This window comes from Manis javanica, chromosome 8, assembly GCF_040802235.1.
Source record: "Manis javanica isolate MJ-LG chromosome 8, MJ_LKY, whole genome shotgun sequence".
Lineage (NCBI taxonomy): Eukaryota > Metazoa > Chordata > Mammalia > Pholidota > Manidae > Manis > Manis javanica.
The window spans coordinates 119,343,961-119,366,599 of NC_133163.1; the positions used below are offsets into that span (position 1 = coordinate 119,343,961).

Consider the following 22,639-nt stretch of genomic DNA (forward strand, 5'->3'; position numbering starts at 1 on the left):
TGTTCAGTCATTTGAAAATGTGACGAAAACAGGCAGTAAGTCAGGTTTGACCTAGTCTAGATGACTATAATATTTTTAAATTGTTGTCAATTGTAAAAAGAGTGAATGCTAAAATAACCCAATAGTTAGCAAAATCACTCATAGCTATTTCAGTGCTTATAAGGGGTTATCTTAATTCACAAATTCTAATCAAAAGCTTGTGGGTATTTATCAGCTTGTGTGATAGCAATGTAGGCAATTACTTCAACATAATCTGTAATTCTTTAAGGGGTTAGTCCAATGATTAAAAAAAAATTTAAATCATATTATTTTGAAATCTAGGCATCAAGGACTCTATTAATATCGTTACATCATTTTATTTCATGATTCAAACTGTATACTGTATAATTGTTTGTACACCGTTCTGGAGTCTAGCAACTCTGCCTGACTCTCAACAGCCTGACGGCCTGTGGGACGGGGTTTGGAACTTGCTTCTGGTCGGAAGTTTCAGTGTAGAAGCCAGGGGAAGGCATGGAGGGGCACCAAGGAGTAGGTCTGGCACATGGTGAATGTGGGATAAACTTTTGTCCCCTCTCTTCCCTTTCTTTTCTTCCCTTCCCAAAAGTTCTGTATGTTTGGTCAGCTCCAAAACATGCTGAGCCTCTTTGAAATTGTTACTTTGGTTCTTTCCACATGCAGTAAAGTCACTAACCTTTTTAAATGGAAACAGAAACAAAGGCTGTTAGAAAGCAGTTTCCCCTCCCGGGTCACTGGCTTTTCCTTGCTGGAGAATAAGTGGTGGTGTGCAGAGCCAGCCAGCCAGGGCCAGACAGGAGGCCTCAGGTCCAAAGAAGACGCCTCCAGCTGGGGGCAGACCCAGCTCTCTAGCCAGGAGGGGGGCGCCTGGCCTGCTGACTGCTCTGAGTTCTGCAGCTCCTGGGTGTATCTTGATCACAGGGTTTCCAGTGGTAGGAGAGCCAGGATCCTCTCCAGATGGAAGACCACCAGCCCTGAAGGTGACAGTGATGCTGTAGTCCTTGGCCTGTGAGCATGCTTTTGCTGTGTGTGTTGGATGGAGGGCCCATCTTGAGTAGATGTGTGTTTGTGTTGTTTAGAGGATGCTGGGGCATAACCACATGTGCTTTCTGGCCTGGGGTCTGGCAGGATGCAAGGGGAGGCAGCCACTCTCCTTGGTTGGTGGGGTTTTCATTAAAATGTTGGGTTGGAGGCTAACCATCGTCCTGTGCTTTAGTTGCTCTTTGGTCTATTGATAAGTGGTCTTAGAGCCAAGAGCATATGTGTGGGGTTCCTGACTGCGCTAACTTGCCGTTTGACGTCCAGCAATCCTTTCTCCTTCTCTGTGGTGGTCACTAGCTCTTCATTCCCAGGTGAATGGCGATAACCTAGATGACTTCTGAGGGCCCACCTCTCAGTTGTGACCTGGGGAGCCTGGATTTTCACTCCTCTCTGGCAGCAATAAGACATGCTTCCCTCTCCCCACTGTGGTAGTCAGGGTCTGTTGGAGAGTAGGGGCTCTTACCCCCACCTAGCAGTAACGGGGCCATGCATCCCTTCCTGCCCCCACTCCCACACCAATGGTGTCAGTAGAGGCCACCTGAGGTGCAATAATGAGGTACTCCTACCCCTCCCAGCAGGAAGTATCAGTGGAGACCTGTTAGGGCCCTGGAACTCCCACCCCTGCTCAGCAGCAATGAGTCCCTCTTCCCCTTGAGCGTCAGTAGAGGCCAAGAGGGGAACCAACCTGGACTTCTCTCCCCATTGGGCCATAATGAGGTAGAGCCCCCTTTCCCCTGCTGGGGAAGTATCAGAGGAAGCCAGCTAAAATAGAAGGTTTAAATAAGATTTAGAGCCTCATAACAATACCTAAAATATCCAGGTTTTAATCGAAAACTACTTGTCATACCAAGAACCAGGAAGATCTCAAACTGAACAAGAAAAGTCCATTGAAGCTGATACCAAGGTGACAAAGATGTGAGCAGTATCGGACAAAGATTTTAAAACAAACATCATAAAAATGCTTTAGTGAGCAATCAAGAACACACTTGAAACAAATGAGAACAAAGTGGAATGTCTCAATGAAGAAGATATAAAGGACTAGATGAAAATTTTAGAAGTGAAAAATATAATAGCTGAAATAAAATCTCACTGGATGGGCTAAATAGAAGAGTGGAGGTAGCAAAGAAAAGAATCAGTGAATTTGGAGATAAACAACAAAAATTGCCTAATCTGAACAACATAGAGAAAAATAGACTGGGGGAAGAAAAAAAAAGGGCAGTCCCTCAGGAACCTGTAACAAAAGCTCTGACATTTGTGTCTTTGAAATCCTAAGAGAGTAGAAAGAAGGTAGGACTAAAAAGACCTTGATGACTAGTTGCCGTAAAGCTCCCAAGGATAGGATAAGACACAAACCCACAGATTCAGGAAGCTTAGTGAATTCCAAACTGAATAAACTCCCCCAAAGTCCATATCAAGATATGTCATAGTCAAGCTTCTGAAAATAATTTTGAAAAAGAAGAATGTAGTGGGAGAAATCATTCTAGCAGGTTTCAAGACTTAGCTGTAATAAGCAAGACTGTGTGGTACTGACCAAGGGATAGACACGCGGATCAGTGGAACAGAATAGAGAACCCAGAAACGTGTGCCCGTCTGATTTCTGACAAAGGTGCGTAAGGAAATCAGAGACGTGCTAAGGAGCTGAATGATGATTTGGGTGAGGCTGGTGGAAGATGGAGGGAGAGTTTATCTGAGGGAGAATAGAAATGCAGAACTGAGAGTCGGGCAAGAGACTGGGCCTCGGGCACACAGGAGGGGGACATCTCAGAGGCCCCTGTAAGCTTTGAGCTTTTTTCACTGGAAGGATGGTGATACCACCACCGAAGTCGGAAAGCTGGGTGGGAGGAAGGCTTGGTGGGGAGCGGGTGACCGGGTCCTTTTATTCTTCATCCTGGGTGGGCTGTCAGCAGGAACAAGCAAGGGGCACAGGAAAGCGGTCTGAATGAGAGGGTAGGCCTCGAGATGTTGGGGTTTTGAGACCTCAGCATGAGATAATAATCAAAGAGGTCAGAGTGCCAAAGTCCTTCCCCAGTGTGCACAGCTCGTTAGTGGTGCTGGGTTATTGTTGATATTTTTCTAGTCTTGGTTTGGGTCACAGGGAGCACCAACGAGGCAGGCAGAAGGGGCAGGAAGAAAACACGTTTGTGTGGCTATTGATGAGGGAGTTCAAGGAAAAGGGTCTGCTAACAGTTTTATTCTTGCTAAACCCAACTGTCTTATTGTCTCCCTTGACCTCTGGGTGAACTTTGACTCCAGCGACTTGTCTGTCTTGGTTTCCTTGAAAACATTTCCTAATTCACAAGATGCTTGTCTGTTTTCCATTAGCATAATCTTTTAATCATGGCACCTAATTTCAGCTTTACCTAATACCAATCCATCACAGGATTGTGTCAAGGAACGAAGACAAATTTGCCAGGCTTCTGCTTCCTTCTATGAGGATAGATGGAGCCTTTCGTCATGCGTTTCACACAAGTGATTGCTACAAATCATTGACTAGATTTCTATCACTTAAAAAAATAAAGACATAACTCAGATGTCAATGCACAAGTCCCAGGAGCCAAGTAGGAATAGGCGAATCCTTTCTCCTGATGTTCAGAAGCTCCAGAGGGCACCAGATGTTCAGAAGGGCAGAGCGGGTGGCTGGCTGGTTTATGGTGGCTTGGGCACACCCAGCAGAGGTGTGTTCTGGACAGGCAAATGGGAGCACTGAGAAATACCCCAGACTCAAGGCCAAAGCCATTGTGGAGGGAGCAGAGCAGAGCCCAACCTTACCATAGCGTCTGCCCGGAGGGGGCCCAGGCTGCAGCCTCCGTGTTGTGCACCAGGCAAATAGAGACACAGAAGCCCTCCTGGACATGTGTCCTTGATGCACTGCTAGGACACCTGAGAGACCGTTTTCTGTGTTGCCAAGACAAGCCACTAACTCCAACAGTCAGGCGACCTTGGCTTCAGATCATGCTGCTACTACTCACTGGCTCTGTGATCTCTTCGTTGTTTGCAGCCTCAGTTTCCTCTTCTGTAAAATGGGACTATCTCTAGCACCTACCTCATAGGGTTGCCTTGAGAACGTATAAACTTGTACACTTTTACAGGTATTTTTTTTCCTGAAAGAATACCATACTAGCTATGTTCCTCCCAGCCCTGAAGTCTCACAAAAAAACCACTCTTTTGTGGATAAATGTGGTCCTTGCCCTCCATGTAGTGTTAGTGCATTTGGCACACCCTCCTTCCCCCACGTGTGTGTGTGCCCGCCAAAGTGGCAAGAGGCCATTTGCAGGTGGCTGGACCAGGGCCTTGTCTCAGAGGGAAGGGAAGGTAGACCAGGAGGATGACTGGCTCAGCCTGAGCCAAAGAGGCTGATGGTCCTGAAGCCAACTGCCTTTGACCAGAGTGGCTGGAGCACACACTGGTTTGGGGAGTGAGATGGCTCATCATCCTGGAGAAGGCCTGGAGCAAACCTGTAGTTTCCATGCAGAGCTCAGCTGTGGCAGTCTGATTTTATTTCCTTTGATAACTACAGCCCAGGGATTACAAACTGCTTTTGGCAGTGCACGCTGCGGGAGCTAGAGTCTGAGTGGGGAGGAAGGCTAGTCTCTCTCTGGGCGTCTTTGATTCTAGGTAGGGTGGCCTGAAGCCCAGCACAGCTGTTTATTTGTGTGTCTGAGGCTTTAGGAGTGGGGCGGGGAATGTCGTCCATAGTGTTAATTTTGGAAACAATTAGCAGTTACTACAGAAGAATAAAGAGGCGGTTCAGATTCTGGGCTGAGTAATAGTACTTGGGAAACAACATAATCCGGCTTGAAGAGAAGGGCCTCCAAGGGAGACATGTACATTGACACACTGTTCTAAGCATCGGGAATATAAGAAGTGACTCTTCTAAAAAAGTTTTGCTCTTCTGTAGTCCCATGGTTTGGAGAAGAAAGACAAGCACAAATCATGATGATACACTGTGGCTGTTGCTAGATGGGAGCTCTGTGTAGGAGATTTACATGGAAGTAAATAAATTTAACCAGTTTTATCAAGTGCTATAAATCACACGACTAAGTAAACAGTATTTGGGGAACAGAAAGTGCACTTACTCCAAATGCATTTTCCCCTTTGATTGGTGGCGCCATGTCATCCCAACACTGAAAAAGCAACTTTGTACAGAAGAAGGAACAAATGGCTCATTTATTTTAAATATCTTGCCTGCCTGATATTTCTGCCCTTGAATATTTTCCTTAGTTACCTGGAAAACATTTTTTAGGATGGAAAGCAAATATAAACCACATCAGTGCTAATGATCGTGAAAATGATGCAATTTGTATTGAAATCTTCAACCGATCTGTGCTGATGACCTAATTTCTCCAGGTAAGAAAGCGGAAGTAAGGTTTCTTCTTTAATGAGTAACAAAGCCCACTATAATGTGTTTGCTTGAAGCTGTTCATGGAGTGTTAGTGTTTTTTTCCCACACTTTTTCCTAATTTAGATTCTATGGGCTATAGGGCTGCTCTAGGCAATCCAGCCCGTTTGCAGAATGGAGGTTCAGTGGGAAGGAATGAGTTCTGTGGCTGAGTGTGAACAGGACAGGGGGGAAAGGATGGGCCAAGCAAGGGGGCAGAAAGAGAGCCCAGAGCGGAGGGAGTGTTAGGGGTCGTTCCTATGGCTGGCTTCGGCTCAGCACGGGGAAGCTGGAAACGTGACTGACTTAGGGCTCCAAGGTCAGCTATCCTGAATACCCTGCTGCCTGGGGCAGGGTTTTCCCAAAGGGCTGTGGCAAGTGATGGAGGCCACCAGAGGGCTCAGGAGGCTCAGACCCTCTGTAGAGACAGCACCCATCAACGGTGGGGTGGTGCTTCATTCGGGCCCTAAGGGCAGATCGTAGCCATTTACTGGGCAGCAATGGCAGGTAGAGAGAAAACAGACATGGGCGCTGCTTTCAAAGTAGAAGTCTGTTAGAGACACATGCCATTCATCCTGCATTCATCCATCCAGTCATTTGTTCATCCACTGATTGATCAAACTTTTATTGCATGGCCACCTGTAGCAGGCAAAGATGAGTAAAGGTGTACAGAGGGGTAAAACATACCCCCTGGCCTTGAGAAGCCCCCAGCCAGCGAGAGGCAAGTGTAGACAGAGCATGTCTGGAGCATGTCTGGTATCTGTTAAAAGAGAAGATGATCCCTTCTAGAACAATCCTGCACTTCCCCTTGCTGGCTGGCTAATGTGCCCAGAATGTCGTTAATGATGACATTCAAAGGATATGCCTCCCTCTAGTCTTCCTGCCTGTTCTGGATAATCCTTCCATTTTAAGTGGGGCACCCCATGAAGAAATAAGAACACCCCTTTTCTTGCCTCTTGCTTTTTGGCTGTCCTTCTTGGCAGCTTTCTCCCTTCTCCAGCCAGTTCTTTCTCTGAGATTCACCATGTCTTCTCAGTGGAGAGTGTGGGGGACCCACACGTCCTTCTTCGGCCTGATGGCTGCCTCAGGACCGTGTAGGACAGCTGTGTTTTGCTCACTGGCCATTGGCTGGATTCTTGTTCCTCTGCCCTCTGTCGTTCATGCACCACTTTGTTTATTCCCCAAACACACGAGTCTCTTATTTTTCGTTTTCGTTTTGTCTTTGGAAGGCTCCAGAAGCCCTGTCTTTCCCCACACCTCAGCCCTCATCCAGCTGTTAGTCCCCTGTGCCTGAGGTGCCTGCTCTAATTCTTCTAATTCCTGAAAGCCCACCTGTTCGTGGAGGCACCCCCAAACACCCAAAGGGGCAATCAAGGCCAAGTTCCAAGCGTGGATGCTAGAGTCAGATGGGGTTTGAAGCTCAGTACTGCCACTTAATAGCTCTAGGCCACAGGACCCGCTAACCTTTCTGTGCCTCGGTTTTCTCTCTGCAACCTGGGGGCAATACTAGTTACCTACTTCATAGAGGGGTTATGCGATCAAGTGTGCCATCACACAAAGTCAGTGCAGCGTATAGTGTACAGCTAGAATGATCTGAGTGCCAGCCATGGAAGACTGCTGAGTCCCACTTCCTTGAAATGTTCCATTTTGCCTGTACCAGCCATGGGTCACTCAGTCTGAGGTGATTTATCATTGTCAAAGAAATACTCATTTATGTGTATTTACTTATGGGTCTGCTTCAGTAAGAGTGTAGGGCCCTCAAGGGCAGGGGCCCCCCACCCCCTTGTCATATTTAGTATCTTGCAAGAAGCCTAACCCGATAGACACTGAATGTTCATTAGCTGGTGGCCTGATGGCTCCACATATGAACATTCAAAGACCTCAGGGTGACTGGTGCCAGCCCTGCAGGGGGCTGGGGCGCCTTCTGCTGGGTTGTGATGTGAGTAGTCAATGCCGCATATCCATTGAGGCCTAGAATGTTCTTTATGTCCAAACTAGTACTTGAGTTGACACCTGGGAAAATACCTGGATGAGCAACAGACATGACTCTGTTTTGATCGTGTAAGCCAGCCCTGCCTGCAGGCAGGTAGAAGGTGGTGTTGAATGATGACTAAGTGCCTAGGCTCTGTGCTCAGGTTGCCTGGGTTTGAACCCTAACTCTCCTTACCTGCTAGACAGGTGACTTCACTTCCCTGTACCTCCATTTCCCTACGGTAACCCTTCACTGGGTTGTTGCGGGGATAACACGAGTTAATATGTATAAACTACTTAGAATGCCATGGGACATGGTAACCACTCAGTAAATGTTTGCTAGCATCTTCAGCCTCATCATTATTATTATTACCTGAAATAACAGGCTATTAAATTGCTCATCTCCACTCACTTTGCTCTAGGTGATATTCATAGCACCATAACAGTCAAGTCCTGAAATGTCTCATCTCCCAGCAAATCTGTGAGGTACACCCAGTCTCTTGGGATAGCATCCATTCACTTATTCATTCACACATTCATTTATGGAGTTTCTGGTGATGAATAATTCTCTCTACTAAGTGAGAAAAGGGACCCGCTATAGTGTAAGTATCTGTCTTCAAAATCCCAGCCCTACCCTCTCCTGTGCAGCCTCAGTTTTGCTATGAGGATTAAATGACATGGTGTCTGCCCATATCAGGCACATAGTAAAAGTTGATTCCTGACTCTCCCACCTTCCTGTCAATGGATGAAAAAGGTGGCTGGACCCAGTCTGCTGTTGGGAGCCGTCATCCGGGCCCTTCGGTCTGCAGACACCTGGAATGTCAGGCTTCTATGAGAGCAAAGTTTGTGGAGTGGTGGTGGGGCTGGAGAAGGTGCTGGCAATGTTGGGGAAGGCAGGACAGAGCACAGGATGTAGACTGGTGCCTGTGTCCAGGTTCCCGTTCTGTCCAGACCCCCAGGGGATGGTTTTCACAAAGGAAACTTGGGTTTTGAGACTGGGCCTCATCACAAGTTCTGGGTGCTGATTTGGGGTCTGGAATTGCCTCCTGAAACGTCTGGTCCTCATTCTTGTGCTGATGAGTCTCTTCCTCTCCTCCAGGGACTAGGGATTTTGTCTGTCTGGGTGGCACATTGTATTATGGGAGTTCCAGAGGGAGAAGCCAGTGTGTGGGAGGGAGGGGCAGGACCGGCGCCTGTAGCTGGCGTGTGGCCTCGAGGTGGGCAGCGTGTGGCCTCGAGGTGGGCTTTCTGAGCCGGGACCGAGGCTGGGCAGATCCCTCCTTCTGGGGTCCACGAAGTTCTGGTTGGTGGTGAGGAGAAGGTACAGGAAGGAAGTGGGCCTGTGGGCATGGGGCAGCAAAACAGCACCATAGTCCAGGGCACAGCGGCATCTTCTGGGATGAGGGGAGCCATTGCTGCCCTGGTTAGATCTGTGGTGGCTCTTCCTGTCCCCACCGTCCTGAGCCTCGGAGCCTCGGAGCCTCCAGCTACTTCCTCGTGCTGTGTGGGCAGCGACTGAGGCCGGAATCAAGTCAGGAGGCTTGTTTACCCTTTCTGTAGGATGTCTGTGGAGAGGAGGCAGGCCGCCATCCCCCAGGGGACAAATGTTCTGACAGAAACTAGATTGTTAGATTTTTTTGTTCGCTGTCAAAAAAGGTTGTAAGTCAGTAGGACCCAAACTCCAAAGGCAGGCCTGGCTCCACAGACAGCGTATTCGCTCAATCTGCGGGCTCAGTGTACTTTTGCCAAGTGGAGGGAAACCTCACTTTCATCATCAGGTCCCTCTCTGCTCCAGAACCTTCCATGGCTCTTTCTTGTCCATCTCATCAAAACTCTCCTGGCACCACTTCTCAGGGGCTTGGGCACCATGGCTTTGCCTCATTTTCTTGATGTTATTCCCCAGTCACGGGACCCGGCAGTACCTTCTAGTCTGAGAGAGAGGGGCTTTTCCACTTTGTGCCACTTACACATGCCCTCTTACCATGTGCGATGCATGCAGGTATTATTTCTCTTCTCTTTCATTCTTTTCCATTTAATTCAAAAGAGTGCAGGTCGCGACCCACAACACTGACTTCATGACAGGCTTAATGGGTCGCGACCTGCTGTATGAAAAGCAGAGCAGGTGTAACACAGTACTAATCATGGAAGCACAAGTCAACACCAGGAAACGACAGAGCTGCTCCAGCTCTGCCAGGACAGGCTCATCAACCCTATCATGAGATGAAAGTGACTAATCAAATGTGACAAGAAGCTGGTCAAGAGGCATGCTAGAGCAGCAGCCTCCAATTTTTTTTTTTTATTGCACATCCCATCAGTATAAAATAATTGAGCATACATTCCAATATATGTTTGGTTATTTTTTTACCCTGTCAGTGTACGATGTGACCACATGAAACATACACTCAAAATACAGATTTTAAAAGGAAGAGATAAAGATGAAAGAGACCCTATATTAAAATGACATGCTAATCATAATGGCTTCATTCTATTATCAGCAAATAAAAAAATACACGCAGAGGATGAGGATCGTGGTTATCAGCAGCGGTTGTAAATCTATTTTCAAGTTGTTTTGATAATTTAAGATGTTTTTCTGGTGGATTTCTTGTCAGATTTGGAAACCACTGCTTCACGTCACACCTCCTTTCCTCAACATTGCCCTTCCTTTCCCAACAAAAAGCAACCGAACTGTTAGCACCTCCTTTGCACCTCCGAGCCCCGGGAATCTGGGGGGAATCATCTTGAACACCTCTCCGTCCCTTGTCCTTCTCAACCTTCACTTACTATATTCTGGGCACCTGACCTCCCTGGAGACGGTCAGCTCTCCCCACGTTCTCCTCTGACTGCCACGTTCCACGCGTTGTTTCCGACGTTCCCCATGTTCATACCTGTGCTGTTCCCCCTTCCTCTTCAGCTGGCTGACTCCTACTCACCCCTCAAGGCCCAGCGTGAGGGTTCCCTCCCTCACAGAGTGTCCCTCAGTACACTTCCCATATACTTTCTGAGGCACCTTGGACTTTCTTTCCTGGCTCTTACCACAATCTTATCTTTATACGTGTTTATGTTTCAGTTAGTTTAAAGTGTATAGCCTTCTAGCATCTAGACTGTAAGTTCCTTGAGGGGCAGAGACCGTGCCTGTGGCCTCTGGGGTGTTGTGTGTGTGTGTGTTCATGTGTGTGTCTGTGGCAGCCAGGTCATGCAGTCTCAATGAATATTAAATATTCATAACAACCCTGTGAAGTAGTTGTAAACAGTGTCCCACTTTAGAGATGAGGAAATAGAAAAATGAAAGGATTCATTGCCCAAGTCACCTGGTTAATAGATGGGGATATTGGGCTGAGATCCAGGGCTTTGAGGTAACAGTGTGCACACTTTTACCAACTTCTCTGGATTGTTCGTTTGTGTCCTGCGTAGTCTAAGGGCTGATGCCCAGCCAGCCCTCTGAAGTGATTCTCCTCTCGAAATACCTTGACTTGCACTTAAGGTCTCTGTGTAACACTATTTACCCTATGCTGTTCTGGACAACACCATCCTCTCCCCAGATAACTCCGTGTCCCAAAATCTTCCCACCCAACCTGGATTGTAAAGTGAGACCCGAATGAGCCCACCCTTCTCTTGAGAGCCCAACAGCGCCTGGGAGAGGACCTGAGCGCTCCACACAGTGAGCTAGTAATTAATTACTGGTTAGTTGGTCATGAGCGGGAGTTTGGCAAAGATTTCATCCGACCCCCCAGTTCAGTCCTTCCTTCGTGCCTACCTGCTCCCCAGCCGAGGGCAAGGAGGCCCCACCTCAGATTCAGAGGAGTTTTAACTGTTCCAATTTGCACTTGTTGGCCTTCTTCCTGGTGGATCTGAGAATAACTTCTGGCTGAGACCCAAGAATTTAAGGGTCTTCAATACCATGAGTAATTCCATGAGTTGCTGATGGCTAATTAGGGGTGATTATAGTTAAGAGGCTTTACTTTCTTAATAACCTCCAGAAAGGGCTGGTGGTGACTTCTAAAATCTTGATTATTTTCTCCTGCATAGGGAACTTTCTGATTCTTGTGACTGTCATTTCCCAAGTTCTTATGATTTATGACCCCATCCCCCTTTTATAGTGAGAAGGAAAGATGAAGTCCGGGGAAGAGTTGGAAACTCTGGTGTTACTTGAGAGGACCCCTGTGCACACCCTGGACCCTTGCTTCACTGTGTCTTTCTCTGAGAGACGGTGCAAAGGAGGGGAGGCTGGGCCCTGGTTTTTCTTCCCAAGTTCCAACATTCCAACCAAACCTCTCATTCCAGGCTTTCTGAGGCCATTTATAATTTACCTTTGAAACTGTTGGCTCATGTGATGATATTAAGAAATTCTGTTTCATGAGGGCTTCTAAGTAATACTTGTAGGTGAGGGGTTTTACCTGCTTATTTTTACTGTGGTGACACATTTTAAGTGTTACTTGACCCCTTCTTGTGTCAGTATCATCAGAGCTACTTTTTATGGTCACTCTGTGCCAGGCACTGGGCAAAGTGTATTGTCCACTCGTTTAATCTGAGCAGTTCTTCACACAATAATTTTTGAACATTTGAGATATGACTCACACACCATACCCTTCACCAATTTGACATGGGCAATTAAATGGTTTTTAGTATCTTCACAGGATTGTGCCATTGTCACCACAAGGTAATTCGAGAACATTTTTGTCACCCTAGGAGGAAGCCCTGTGCTCTCCTTTTAGCACCTCCCTACCCTCTAGACCCTGGCAGCCACTCATGTATTTTCTGTCTCCATAGATTCACATACTGTATTCCTTTTATAGAAATGTATTATGTTTCCTATAAATGGAATCATACAATATGTGGCCTTTTATGGTCTGGCTTTTTTCACTCAGTGTAATGTTTTCAGGGTTCACCCATCTTGTAGCATGTGTCAGTACATCATTTCTTTTTATTGTTAGGCAATATTTTTACACTTTTACTGTGCACTTGGGGAAACCAAGACACACAGAGGTGAAATGCCTTTCCCATGGTCCAGCGGGCTTTAGTAGATATGGATGGAGCTAGATTTCCAACACAGGGTTGCCTAAAGCCAACTCTGCTACTAGCCTAGGCTCTGAGGTAATCGTATCGACAGTAATTTATTGAACATCTTTTGTGGATCAGTCATTGTGCTGAGTGTCCTGTGAACTTGTTACCTCATGTTCATACATAATCAGATTTCAACCGGAAATCTTGTAACCATTCCTGGGGCAGTGGCATTTTGGTGGCAGTGTCTTCCATTTGCTGATTTCCGGATTCACTGGCCCACTTGGGCTCTAGACTCTCCTAGATGAAAGATGCTAAACTAGCACCGTTGTTCCTTCTGTAGGAGTTGAACGCCACTCCCATCTGGAGAAGATTGGCAACAATTCTGAGGAGCCCTTGCTTTTCCCAAGACCCCCAACATTATGGCTTCCCATTTCATGGGGTCTCTCAGGTAAGTGAAGAACCCTTTAAAAAAAATAGGAAAATAAGAAATTTGATATTTGAGTTTTACTACATAGCTTCCTGTAGTAACTGGCCGTGAGGGTCTGCATTGCACTGGTATTTTTGATATACTGCGTACATATGTGTGATCAGTCAGCTATTCACCAGGGCTGCAGAGGCCTCGGGAGCTGTGTGCTGTGTGGGGGCCGCCTGGACCGAGGCCCAGGGGGCTGGGGTTCTCACTGTGCTGCTCTTTGCGGGGAGGCCTTCTAGGACTCAGATTTCTTTGACAAAAAATATAAAGATGTTACTGTATCAGTGGATAATTATCATGGGTGCAGAATAGAATTACCAGAAGGACTTTAAAAAATAATGTCCTCTGGCTGCATCCTCACAGACTTTGACTTAATGGGCCTGATATATTTAAAAGGTGACCCCTCCAGTCCCTTCTGCTCAAAACATCTATGATTTTCACTTGTACTTTTAATTTGACCCTGGTAGCAACCAAGAAAGGAAAGTAGGACAAGTGGCATTGTTTCCATTTTGCAGATCAGAAAGCCAGTGCCTGGAGGGCTTAGCTTCTGGGGGTCACATGCCTTTACTGCAGAGCCAGGAAAAGGGCCTGGTGCTCTAGGACAGAAAACCATGTCATTGAGGCTGTTTTCAAGCTTTTTGTAAACTGATAGACTTTTTAAAATTCTTCCATCAAAATCCTATTAAAATCTCAATATATAAAATATCCAGTGGCAGTAGTGTACTAAGATAAATTTATAAATTCAAATTTATAATATTTATGCATTATGAGATCAATGAGTCTGTCTTGATAAACACTAAAATTTGGAATCAGGATTTATGGTGATAGCTTGTACATCGGCCTCAGCATCTAGTTTATTTTGCACTTTTTTGAGCTGCACAGTCTTATGAAGACTTTGATCTGTACAGGTGAGTGATTGCAACTGGTAATAGTTCTTTGATGACGTGCCTCTTACCCTCTCAGGATAACCTTTAAATAAAGTGATTCAGAATCTAGAAAGAGAGGAAAGAAAAACTTTTTGTTGTAAAGTTGAATCACTCAGGATATCTTGAAGTTTTTCCCCCATAACTACACATTAGCCCAAATATCCCGAACTTACAATAAAAAAGTAAATTGGTGTATAATATATTATTATGATGATGCCACATGGGATTGCCCAACCAGGTCTAGAGCATTTGCCAGGCAGATGGCCATGGGCTCATGCCTAGTATGTAATTGAATGTAATGCAAGTGTGAGCTTTAGTCTGCAGTTGCTCATATTATTTTACATGAACAGACATGTGTAGGCCTGAAGTCCAAAGACCCATGCAGAGCTACAACCTCCCTCATCAGCGACATTCACAAGCGTGTCAGAAACAGTCAGACAAGGCAGGAGAATCTCCCTTCTGAGACCTCTGCAAATCCAGCCATTAGCAGCGCATCCCCAGTCTCTTCACGGTTAATATTTAGTATCTAATCCAACTGAACATGTGTGCATTTTCTAACCACAGTTTGAAAAATAACCTGAAAGATATTTTAATAGATGATATATGCATCCAGTTTGTGGAAGCTCTGACAGACTGCTGTAAAACCACAGGGGAGGGAGAAACATTGCGGGACCCCTGGGTCGCTCAGGACCACAGCTTGTTTGAGCACTAGGACCCCGTCGCGGACCGAGAAATGGAGGTCACAGTCACATACTGAATTGGACTGAAAAGGGTGGTGGTTGATCAAAGGTGGGTTCACCATGTAGTAAGCAAGTGTAAATCTGGCTGCCATCAGAAGGGCCCCGCCGAGGACCCTCAGAATGTGGTCACCCAGACTGCACGGGAGGGGCATTTTACTTGGGAGAAGTCCCTTTTGCAAAATTTTGTCTTGGTGTCTTGGAATTTTAACTGATGAACCCTGCAAACAGTTCGCCTCCCATTGACCCCTGGCGTGGGGGCCATCTACCTTTGAGGGAGGCCCGGGAGACTCACCTCCAGCCATGCATTATTTCAGAGAAATTGCCCACAGAATAGAAGTTAGTAAGGTGGGAGTAGCTGAAAACTAGATGAGTCTTGCTACCCTTGGGATGGGACTCCGGAAGATTTGACACGCCTCCAGCATGAGGAACCTTTGGAAGATGTTCTTTGAATAGGGCTCCTCAGCATGACGTTTCTTCAAGAGTCCTGCCATCAGCACTGGGTAAAGAAAATGTGAGCTGTGGGGACGGGTGATTCTTTGGCAAAGCTCGGCCAGAGCTGTCCATCGGGTCTCCTTCTTCATAAGCCAGGTACCCATAATCCATTTTGCATTCCGTTTCTCGGGCCATGTAAATGTATTTAACCTGAATGACAACAAAAAAATAGAGTATCTTTTGTTTCAATGCTTTTCAAAATATTACATGGTTACTTTAACAAGAGTGAGGGATCTTTGATAAAACTGGTAGATGAGAAACACGCACACATGCACACAAATATTAAGGGCTTTCAAATATTTATAAAGGCAACCAAATGCATAAAGATCAATTGGAAAAACTGGAGGATTTCTCTACCTATAGAGAAAAGAGGTCAAAATTGGAAGCTAGCTGTCAGGAAAACCCAGGAGAGAAAAAAATACTTAAGATTCACAATTCTGATATGCAGACGTTTAGTTTAGAAATCCCTCCCCAGTTTTTGCCAAGCCACAGAGAAACAGAAAGCCAGCTTCCCTCTTGTTGCAAGAGACAGAAGAGCCTTGAGTATTAACATAGCAAGAGAATCTCTGCCTCTCTCCAAGCCTGGAGTGATGAAAAGAATCACCATTAAACCCAGTAGCAGAAGAGACACTGAGATTTTAACTCTCGATGGAGCTGCTTAGCAGGCTGTCATTGAACCTTGGGCCAGCCCTAGATGCCATGCAAAATTCAGGGCAAGTAAAACCCATTTGGACTCAAGGGTTGTCCAAGGCTAGATTAAGGAGCATTTGTCACCTGTTACAAGTTAAAGAGGAAAAGGCACTAAATAATGCAGAAGCATATATATTTCTTAAAGTCTCACTCCAAACTGTGCACTTTTTTTGTATGCACAGTTATATCTTTATATGTTTATTGAGTGACTGAGTGATTGGAAGCACAATTCTCTCCCCAGAAGCAGTGTAACAGGTGATGATGGCGACCTGCTATGGCCAGCCAGCAAAATCTCTTTAGAGCCGGTCTCCTTGGTGAGGGGCTCTCTCTTTACCTGGCAGAGTGTTTAGTATAGTTGACATCATTTCTGTGTGACATGCAAACAGAGAGGAAAACAAAACCATTGTGAATGCCAAACAAGTGGTTAAATTGGCAGGAAGTAAAGCTGACTTGGTGATTCTCATTTCGAATAGTACTTTTTGAAGAAATGCAGATGTGATTAGAGAGATTACAGAGCCAGATGGTGATTTTTACAGGTCTTAGGAAGGAGAGCTCTGGATCACTTTAATGGTTTTACAGGTTGATGGCCCTAGGTCAGGTGTCTGGTTTTAGTTTTCTGAAACTGAAGGCTTTCCTTTGCCTTGACATACACTTCAGGAAAGTAATATTCCTGTAATCCTGTCAGCTACGTCCCTTAGAAATACAACCAGAAGGAAGTGAGGAAATGAGAAAGGTGGCTGTTCTCAGGGCAACTCAGAAAGATCCTGAATACAGAAAGTGCATTGAGAAAATGTGTCTGCATGTGTGAGGAAGAGAATGCCCACGTAATGATATCTGAGGTATCATCAGTGAAAACTGAAACTCCCCTCAGGGGCAGAGAAATCTGTGATAAATGGGAAGGGTCATGGGGTCACTGGCCCTGCACTAGTGACCAAGAAATGGGGCAGAGAAGGAGGAGAAATAGGGGAAGAAAGAGCAGGCGCAGGGGGAAGGGGAAGAGGAGAAGGGGCCAGAAATGTATGTAAGGCTTGTATGAAACTTCCTGGTGTTAGTAAGGCAGGACAGTTTGCGTGGCCTGCGTTTAAACTACTACCCACTTGATACTTAATATTTGATGAGTATTGAATGAATAAATTAACAATTACCTTCTGTGTAAGAGAAATAAGGTAGAAACGTTTTCTTTCCTGATCAGGATTGTTAATTAATAAAGAAGTAGTTAAAGAAGAAAAAACTGATACACACACACCTTCAACAGTTTATTTTTTACTTAAAACACATGTACATTCACTCACCAATTTTCAGACGTGGGTCCAAGGACTTTTCTTTGAGCATGAACCCCTGATTGTCTTTTTTGCACGAACCACACCCATAAGCATTATCGAAGGTTTCCATTTGGGTTTCGTTGAAGTGAAGTGAGAATTTAAAGACATTTGCAAAGCAATCTGAGTGCAGAATGATTCTCGGTTTTTATTATTTTTGCTCCTAATCATTTACAGTTGTCTCATCCACACCTAATTTGCCAGAAACATTTTTTTTTTTTCTTGGCTACTTGCCTTAATTGAGTCTTTCCAAAGTATTCAGCTTAGTTTTTTGCAGAAACAACTAACAGCTACTCATTCTTTTTGTATTCTATTTCATGGTTTTGTGTTTTATACAAATGCAAAGCAACTGGCATAAACAGGTTTGGAGACATGGTTGAATTTACAGGAATGCAGCTCATCTGGTGGGAGCAGAAGGATAGAAGGATACCAGGGAACCTGCTGGAATCTTTTGTGGGAAGCCTGGTAAGAGGGTGATCTGAATGGTAGGCATACAGACAAGTAGGAAATAAAATTGTTTTTTGGAGGACTGCCCTGGCAAACCTCTACCTACAAAATGATGGCAAGCATTCAGACAGAATTGATTTTTCTTTATGCCTGGCACAGCCCTGCACCTGGACCATGTTTTCATCACTTACTAGTTGACTGTGGGATTTGCTAGAACATTCTATACCAAAAGGCACTCGATGGCATCCAGGTGTGATCCTTGGGCTGCCAGCTACCTGTTCCTTATGTACCCAAGTGGATTTATAGGCCTCAAGTTAACACTGACAACATTCCCCCAGACCCACTCCCCCTCTCCACAACCCTGCTCTTCCCCGGAATCAGAGTCAAGGCTCCAGCTTGTAGAAATCCTCTTTTTAGGATCGTCTCCCTTTTTTAGTTCTATTTTCCGACAGAGAATTCTGGGGTGCACTTTATGGATGAAAGTGTGGGTCACAGCCACACCATGCATTTCTCCAGTGACTGATATTTCCTCCCTCCCTGTTGCTCTTCCCCCCACCCCCCATGGCGTTTGCCCCCCCCCCCCACCTGGCGTTTGCTCCCCCCACTGTGCTCTGTGCTGGCTGTGTTAGTCCTCAGGGCAACCAAGGCTGGGCTGGCGGCTTTGCTCACTACAAAGATGAACCAGGAACCGATTCCTCCAGAAAACTACTATTGAGTAGGAGAATTTGCCAAAGGGTGCTATGTCTTAAAAAGCTGAGCTATGACCAAACACCTCATTTTTCTAAAGGCCCTGATCCCGAAAACACAAGTAACTGTGAGACTTGAGAACCTGGAAAAAAGCAATAAAACCAATATGCAGAGGCTGGGTGTCCTCAAGCCCTGGCTCTACAATGGAAACATTCGCTCCATGAAAGCTGGGAGGGCCTTTGCCCAGAACCGTCTGGTCTTGCTCTTGGTTTGGCTACAGCTTGGTCATCTAGAGGCTTCCAAGGCCATGACTGACCCAAAGGGAGCGAGGTGGGAGGGCACAGGGCTTGTCCCTGCTGCAGCCACAATGCCTGACAGCGGGGAGGAGACAGCAAGGGGCCAGCGGGTCCAGAAAGACCCAGGCTGCTGGGGCACTCAGCCTGCTCCTCTCCAAGGCCACCGGCTACCGCTGCACAAATTGGTTCATATTAACACTGGTAATTCTGAGCCACCTAAAAATGTTTATGTAAGTTCAACATACTCAGTAGAAGAAAGCAGGGGAAATAAAGAGAATACATTTTTTAAAAAATTGGGGTCTTAAATGGTTAGCTTCAATTATTTTAAAATTTAGAATGTCCCCTACCGAGGCTGGATAAATGAGGTTTCTATTGCATTCCCTTGTTTTCTGATTGTTTTTGCAAGCAATGACAGAAAACATGTGTGAAGCCACAGCCTCGTAAGACTGGGGAAGAAAATTGATGTGATAAAATGCAAATAATTGGTTTAAAGGTGTGTTGTGTCCTACTGAGGCCCCAGGGCACGGTGGTTAAGCCTCCAGGCCGTGGGTCTGACTGCTGGTATGGAAATCAGGCTTTGCCACTTAGTAGGTGAGTGTGTCCTTTAATCAATGACTTGCCTCTCTGGGCCTCAATTCCCTCACCTACAAAATGAGTATAATAAAGGTGTCTGATAGGATGGTTGTGGAGATTAAAGACGTAATGCTTGTAAGCATTGAGATCAGCAGGGACCATCAAGTCGTCATTGTCTAATGCCAGTCTAATGCCAGTGGGGTCACCCAGCTCCCTCTCCTGCTGTCTTTACTCTTAACCGCTGTCAGCAGAAGGCAGAGCGTTGAACTGAACATAATAAAATGCATGCTTAACAAAAATGTTTGATCTCCAGAGCACAGTAGGTAGAGATTTCACTTCATTGCTGAGATCTTGGCTTCTTTGCTAAGGTCAGTAGAATTATACCAGTGATCAGGTGGCTCCCAAAAAACTGAAGAAGAAAAGAAGGAAATTTTTTCTTTTTTTCTTTTTTTTTGCTATTTTCCTTGTTTTGTTACTTGGTATGCTCAAGCGGTGTTGAGTTCATTGAGGTCATCCGAGGTACACAGAGGCTGTGACATGATCCACCGTCACTGGAGGTGAGGATGGGTGGCTGTGGGGGACGGAGACTGAAGCCCAGAGCCCCAGTTCCACGATGCAAATCTGCCAAATTTCAATGAGCGGTATTTGCTGTCAAATGGAATGATGGTGTGTTTAATCTCTAGAGCAGAACAGTGCCGGGTAAATGGCATACCTTTCTGTTGTTTTCCATCAGTGTGAAGTGTTGGGTTGTCTCGGCAGCCAGGTGAATCGGTAAATCTTGGTAGGAATGGGGCTCCCCCTGCAACTTGGAGGGGAGCATGTGATTCATTTGCCAAGGGCCCTGGTAGCCTGCAATCTGTCAAAACGTTGCAAGCTGGGAGCAGTTTGCCAGAGCAAACCGGCCAAGTGAAATAACACACGAGTTGCACACACACAGACACACACATGCTCTCCCAGTCCCCAAGCATCAATTTTGAATTGGGTCAGGAGGAACAAGGATTTGGGCTAGACTGCTGGTGTTTTGAAGAGGTGTAGGCACAACGACAGACTACCAATTAGATAGGTATGTGTGAGCAGGGCGGGGTACCCTAAAACTGCCTACTGAGCAGGGGTGGGAAAGTTCAGCCCTTGGCAGAGTTTCATCTGGCCCCGGGGGTTATATATTGCTCTGGCTGCTGTTATTGCAGCTCAAAGAGTAATTTCCCCTCTGGGAGAATTTATTCTATTCCATTCAGAGCAGAGCCCATTTAACAATTTAAGATTTTATTCCAGGATGAATTTTATTGGGTGCCCCTATGCATTTTAGCTTTATTAAGGCCCAGCTTGATGAAGAAAAGAAACATTTGAACATGTAAATATAACCTATGTTGCATTTTTGCAACAAGAGGCACCAAGAAACATTTGTTCCCATACCTTATGTCAATCCTGTGAGAATTAATTTTTTGAGCATTGCCTAGAAATTGAAAAGCACAACTGATTCTTATAAATCTCTCATAAAAGAAGTTTGAAAAGCTCCCAGTGTTTCTTTGGACATTTTTAAATACGTTAATTCACCCTTTTTGCACTTACCTTGACATTTCTTAGGTCATCAAGATGATGAGGCATTAGGAATTCATCGAGTTCATTCATTCAGTGAATTAAGCTCTCACCATATAGCAGAGGTCTGCTAGATGCTGGGGGATAAGCTCCCTGATCTTGGGGAGCTTATATTCTAAGGGGTGGAGGGAGAAATTTAAATGATACAGATGGTATGTGAGATAGTATGTGAGAGGCAGCACTGTTTTTCACAGTCAGGAACCTTATGGAGAAGGGACAGCTTTGGGAAGACACCTGAAGGAGGGGACAGAGTGACTGTACAAGTATCTGGGAGTAGAGTTAACCAGGCCACTTGGAATGTGATTCTTCTGAGACAGGGGAAAGCCGAAAATCTTTCCTCCTCCCATCTTTTGCCCCATTCCCTCTGAAAGTTAAAGAAGTGCAACCTGGGAGGAGTGGTTATGCAAAAGTGCCCCTGACTGCATTGCAAATAGATGGCTTAGGTGTCTGCTAAGAACTTGGGGAGGCTGAGATGCAGCATATTTATGGAGCTGTTGTTTGTTCTTTTAACAAAACCACGCCAATCTAGGTTCCTTTTAAAATGAGTTAAGCAGTGCCAGGATGCGTTACAATGATTTGGATTTGTGATCATGGGTTCCTAATGTGCTTTCTTTTACATGAACTGATTTAAGGTAGGCAGGGCAGGTTATATTATTTCCATTTTACAGATGAGGAAACTGAGGGACAGAAGTGGTTTGCCAAAGGTCCTGTAACCAAGGAGCATAGACTCCTGGGTCGTGATGCTCATGTTCCTTGGTTCAGAGGACAAGCTGGATCCAGTCAGGATACAGCTGGGAAATAACTGTTCTTTTCCTACCACCATGTTCAGACTCACTCCTCTCGATGCCCCTGCCCCACTGCTGGAAGACCCTCGGGCAGTGTTCCTGTCCATTGCAGGTTTAGTGAGCAGTCTTATTCTCATATCAAGAAGTCCCAAAAAGATGTGTGGATTATGGAAGGGGATGGCTTTGTTGGTTGAATCCCTGTCCTTTCAGAAGGTTTAGTTTTCATTTTCCTTTAGTAGTTTTAGTGTTCGTGGGAGACACCAGTAACTTCACCCGCTCACCCCGCAGTGTCGGCTCGCTGGGTGCTGAACAGCGCAGCCCCGTGTGTCTGTGCCCTGTGCGGTGCGGAGACAGGGCATTGCCTTCACCACAGAATATTCTCTTGGGCGGCACTGGCCTAGATCCTCAGCAAGTTTTCAGCCAACTCTTTGATTCTTCTAACTACTAATCTCATCTTATATTTTTTTGAATAGATCCCTTACTTGGAAGGATTTTGTGTATACATACGCTCTGTTAAAAATAAAATCTAGTCAAATGTAAAACTCTCAGCCTCTCAGCTGGTTCAGAGCTCCTTCCTCCCGTGGACTGGGCCTGGTCTGGCCCTGGAGCCCTGCAGCAGGAAAGAGGGCTTGGCTGGTTGGTTCACATTCCTAGTTCGCCTCCCTACCCCACCCTGCCCCTATTAGCAGCCCCTCCAGCACAGCGCAGGGGACAGGAGAGGTGACTGGGCAGAGGCTCTCTGTGGGCTTGGTGCCCATTGTGGTCTGGTGTTGCCGTCCCTGGGCTGGCAGATGTCTAAGTTCCAGATTCTCCTCTCTCAGGGCGTGCTAGGGGGTCCTTTGGAGATCCTCCCCTCACTGGGGCCTCCTGCTGCACATCCCCTGTGACCCCACCCCAGCTCCCATGCCCCACGGGCACACACCACACACCACCTGACCTGGTGAGCAATCTTCCACGATGGGGTCCTTTTTAGACAAGCTAAGCCCAACTTTCCATGGTGCCCACATACCGTTCATGGGAAAAACCCAGCCTCTTTCCTGCAAGCTCCAGAAATATGGGCGGCTCCCCCTCCAGCCCTCTCTCTACTCTGCACTCCCAGGCACTTCAGCCAGGTTTGGGCCTCTAGATACTTTTCAGGAGAGAATCAGGCACCAGTCCTTACACCCCAAACACAGGGGCTTAGGTCAAGCTCTCAGAAGGGAAGCTCCCC

General features: G+C 46.1%; 1 protein-coding gene across 2 annotated transcripts in view; it reads left to right on the forward strand.

Annotated features, from left to right (window-relative positions):
- THSD4 (thrombospondin type 1 domain containing 4) overlaps nt 1-22,639 on the forward strand; it is a 528,195-nt gene that overhangs the window by 10,686 nt on the left and 494,870 nt on the right. For both annotated transcript variants that reach the window (XR_012120776.1, XM_073212115.1), the window contains exon 2: nt 12,747-12,854. Coding sequence is in view for 1 of the 2 variants with exons in the window: in XM_073212115.1 (XP_073068216.1) it covers nt 12,826-12,854 (29 nt within the window). In the remaining variant the exon portion in view is untranslated. The remainder of the gene's footprint in view (nt 1-12,746; nt 12,855-22,639) is intronic.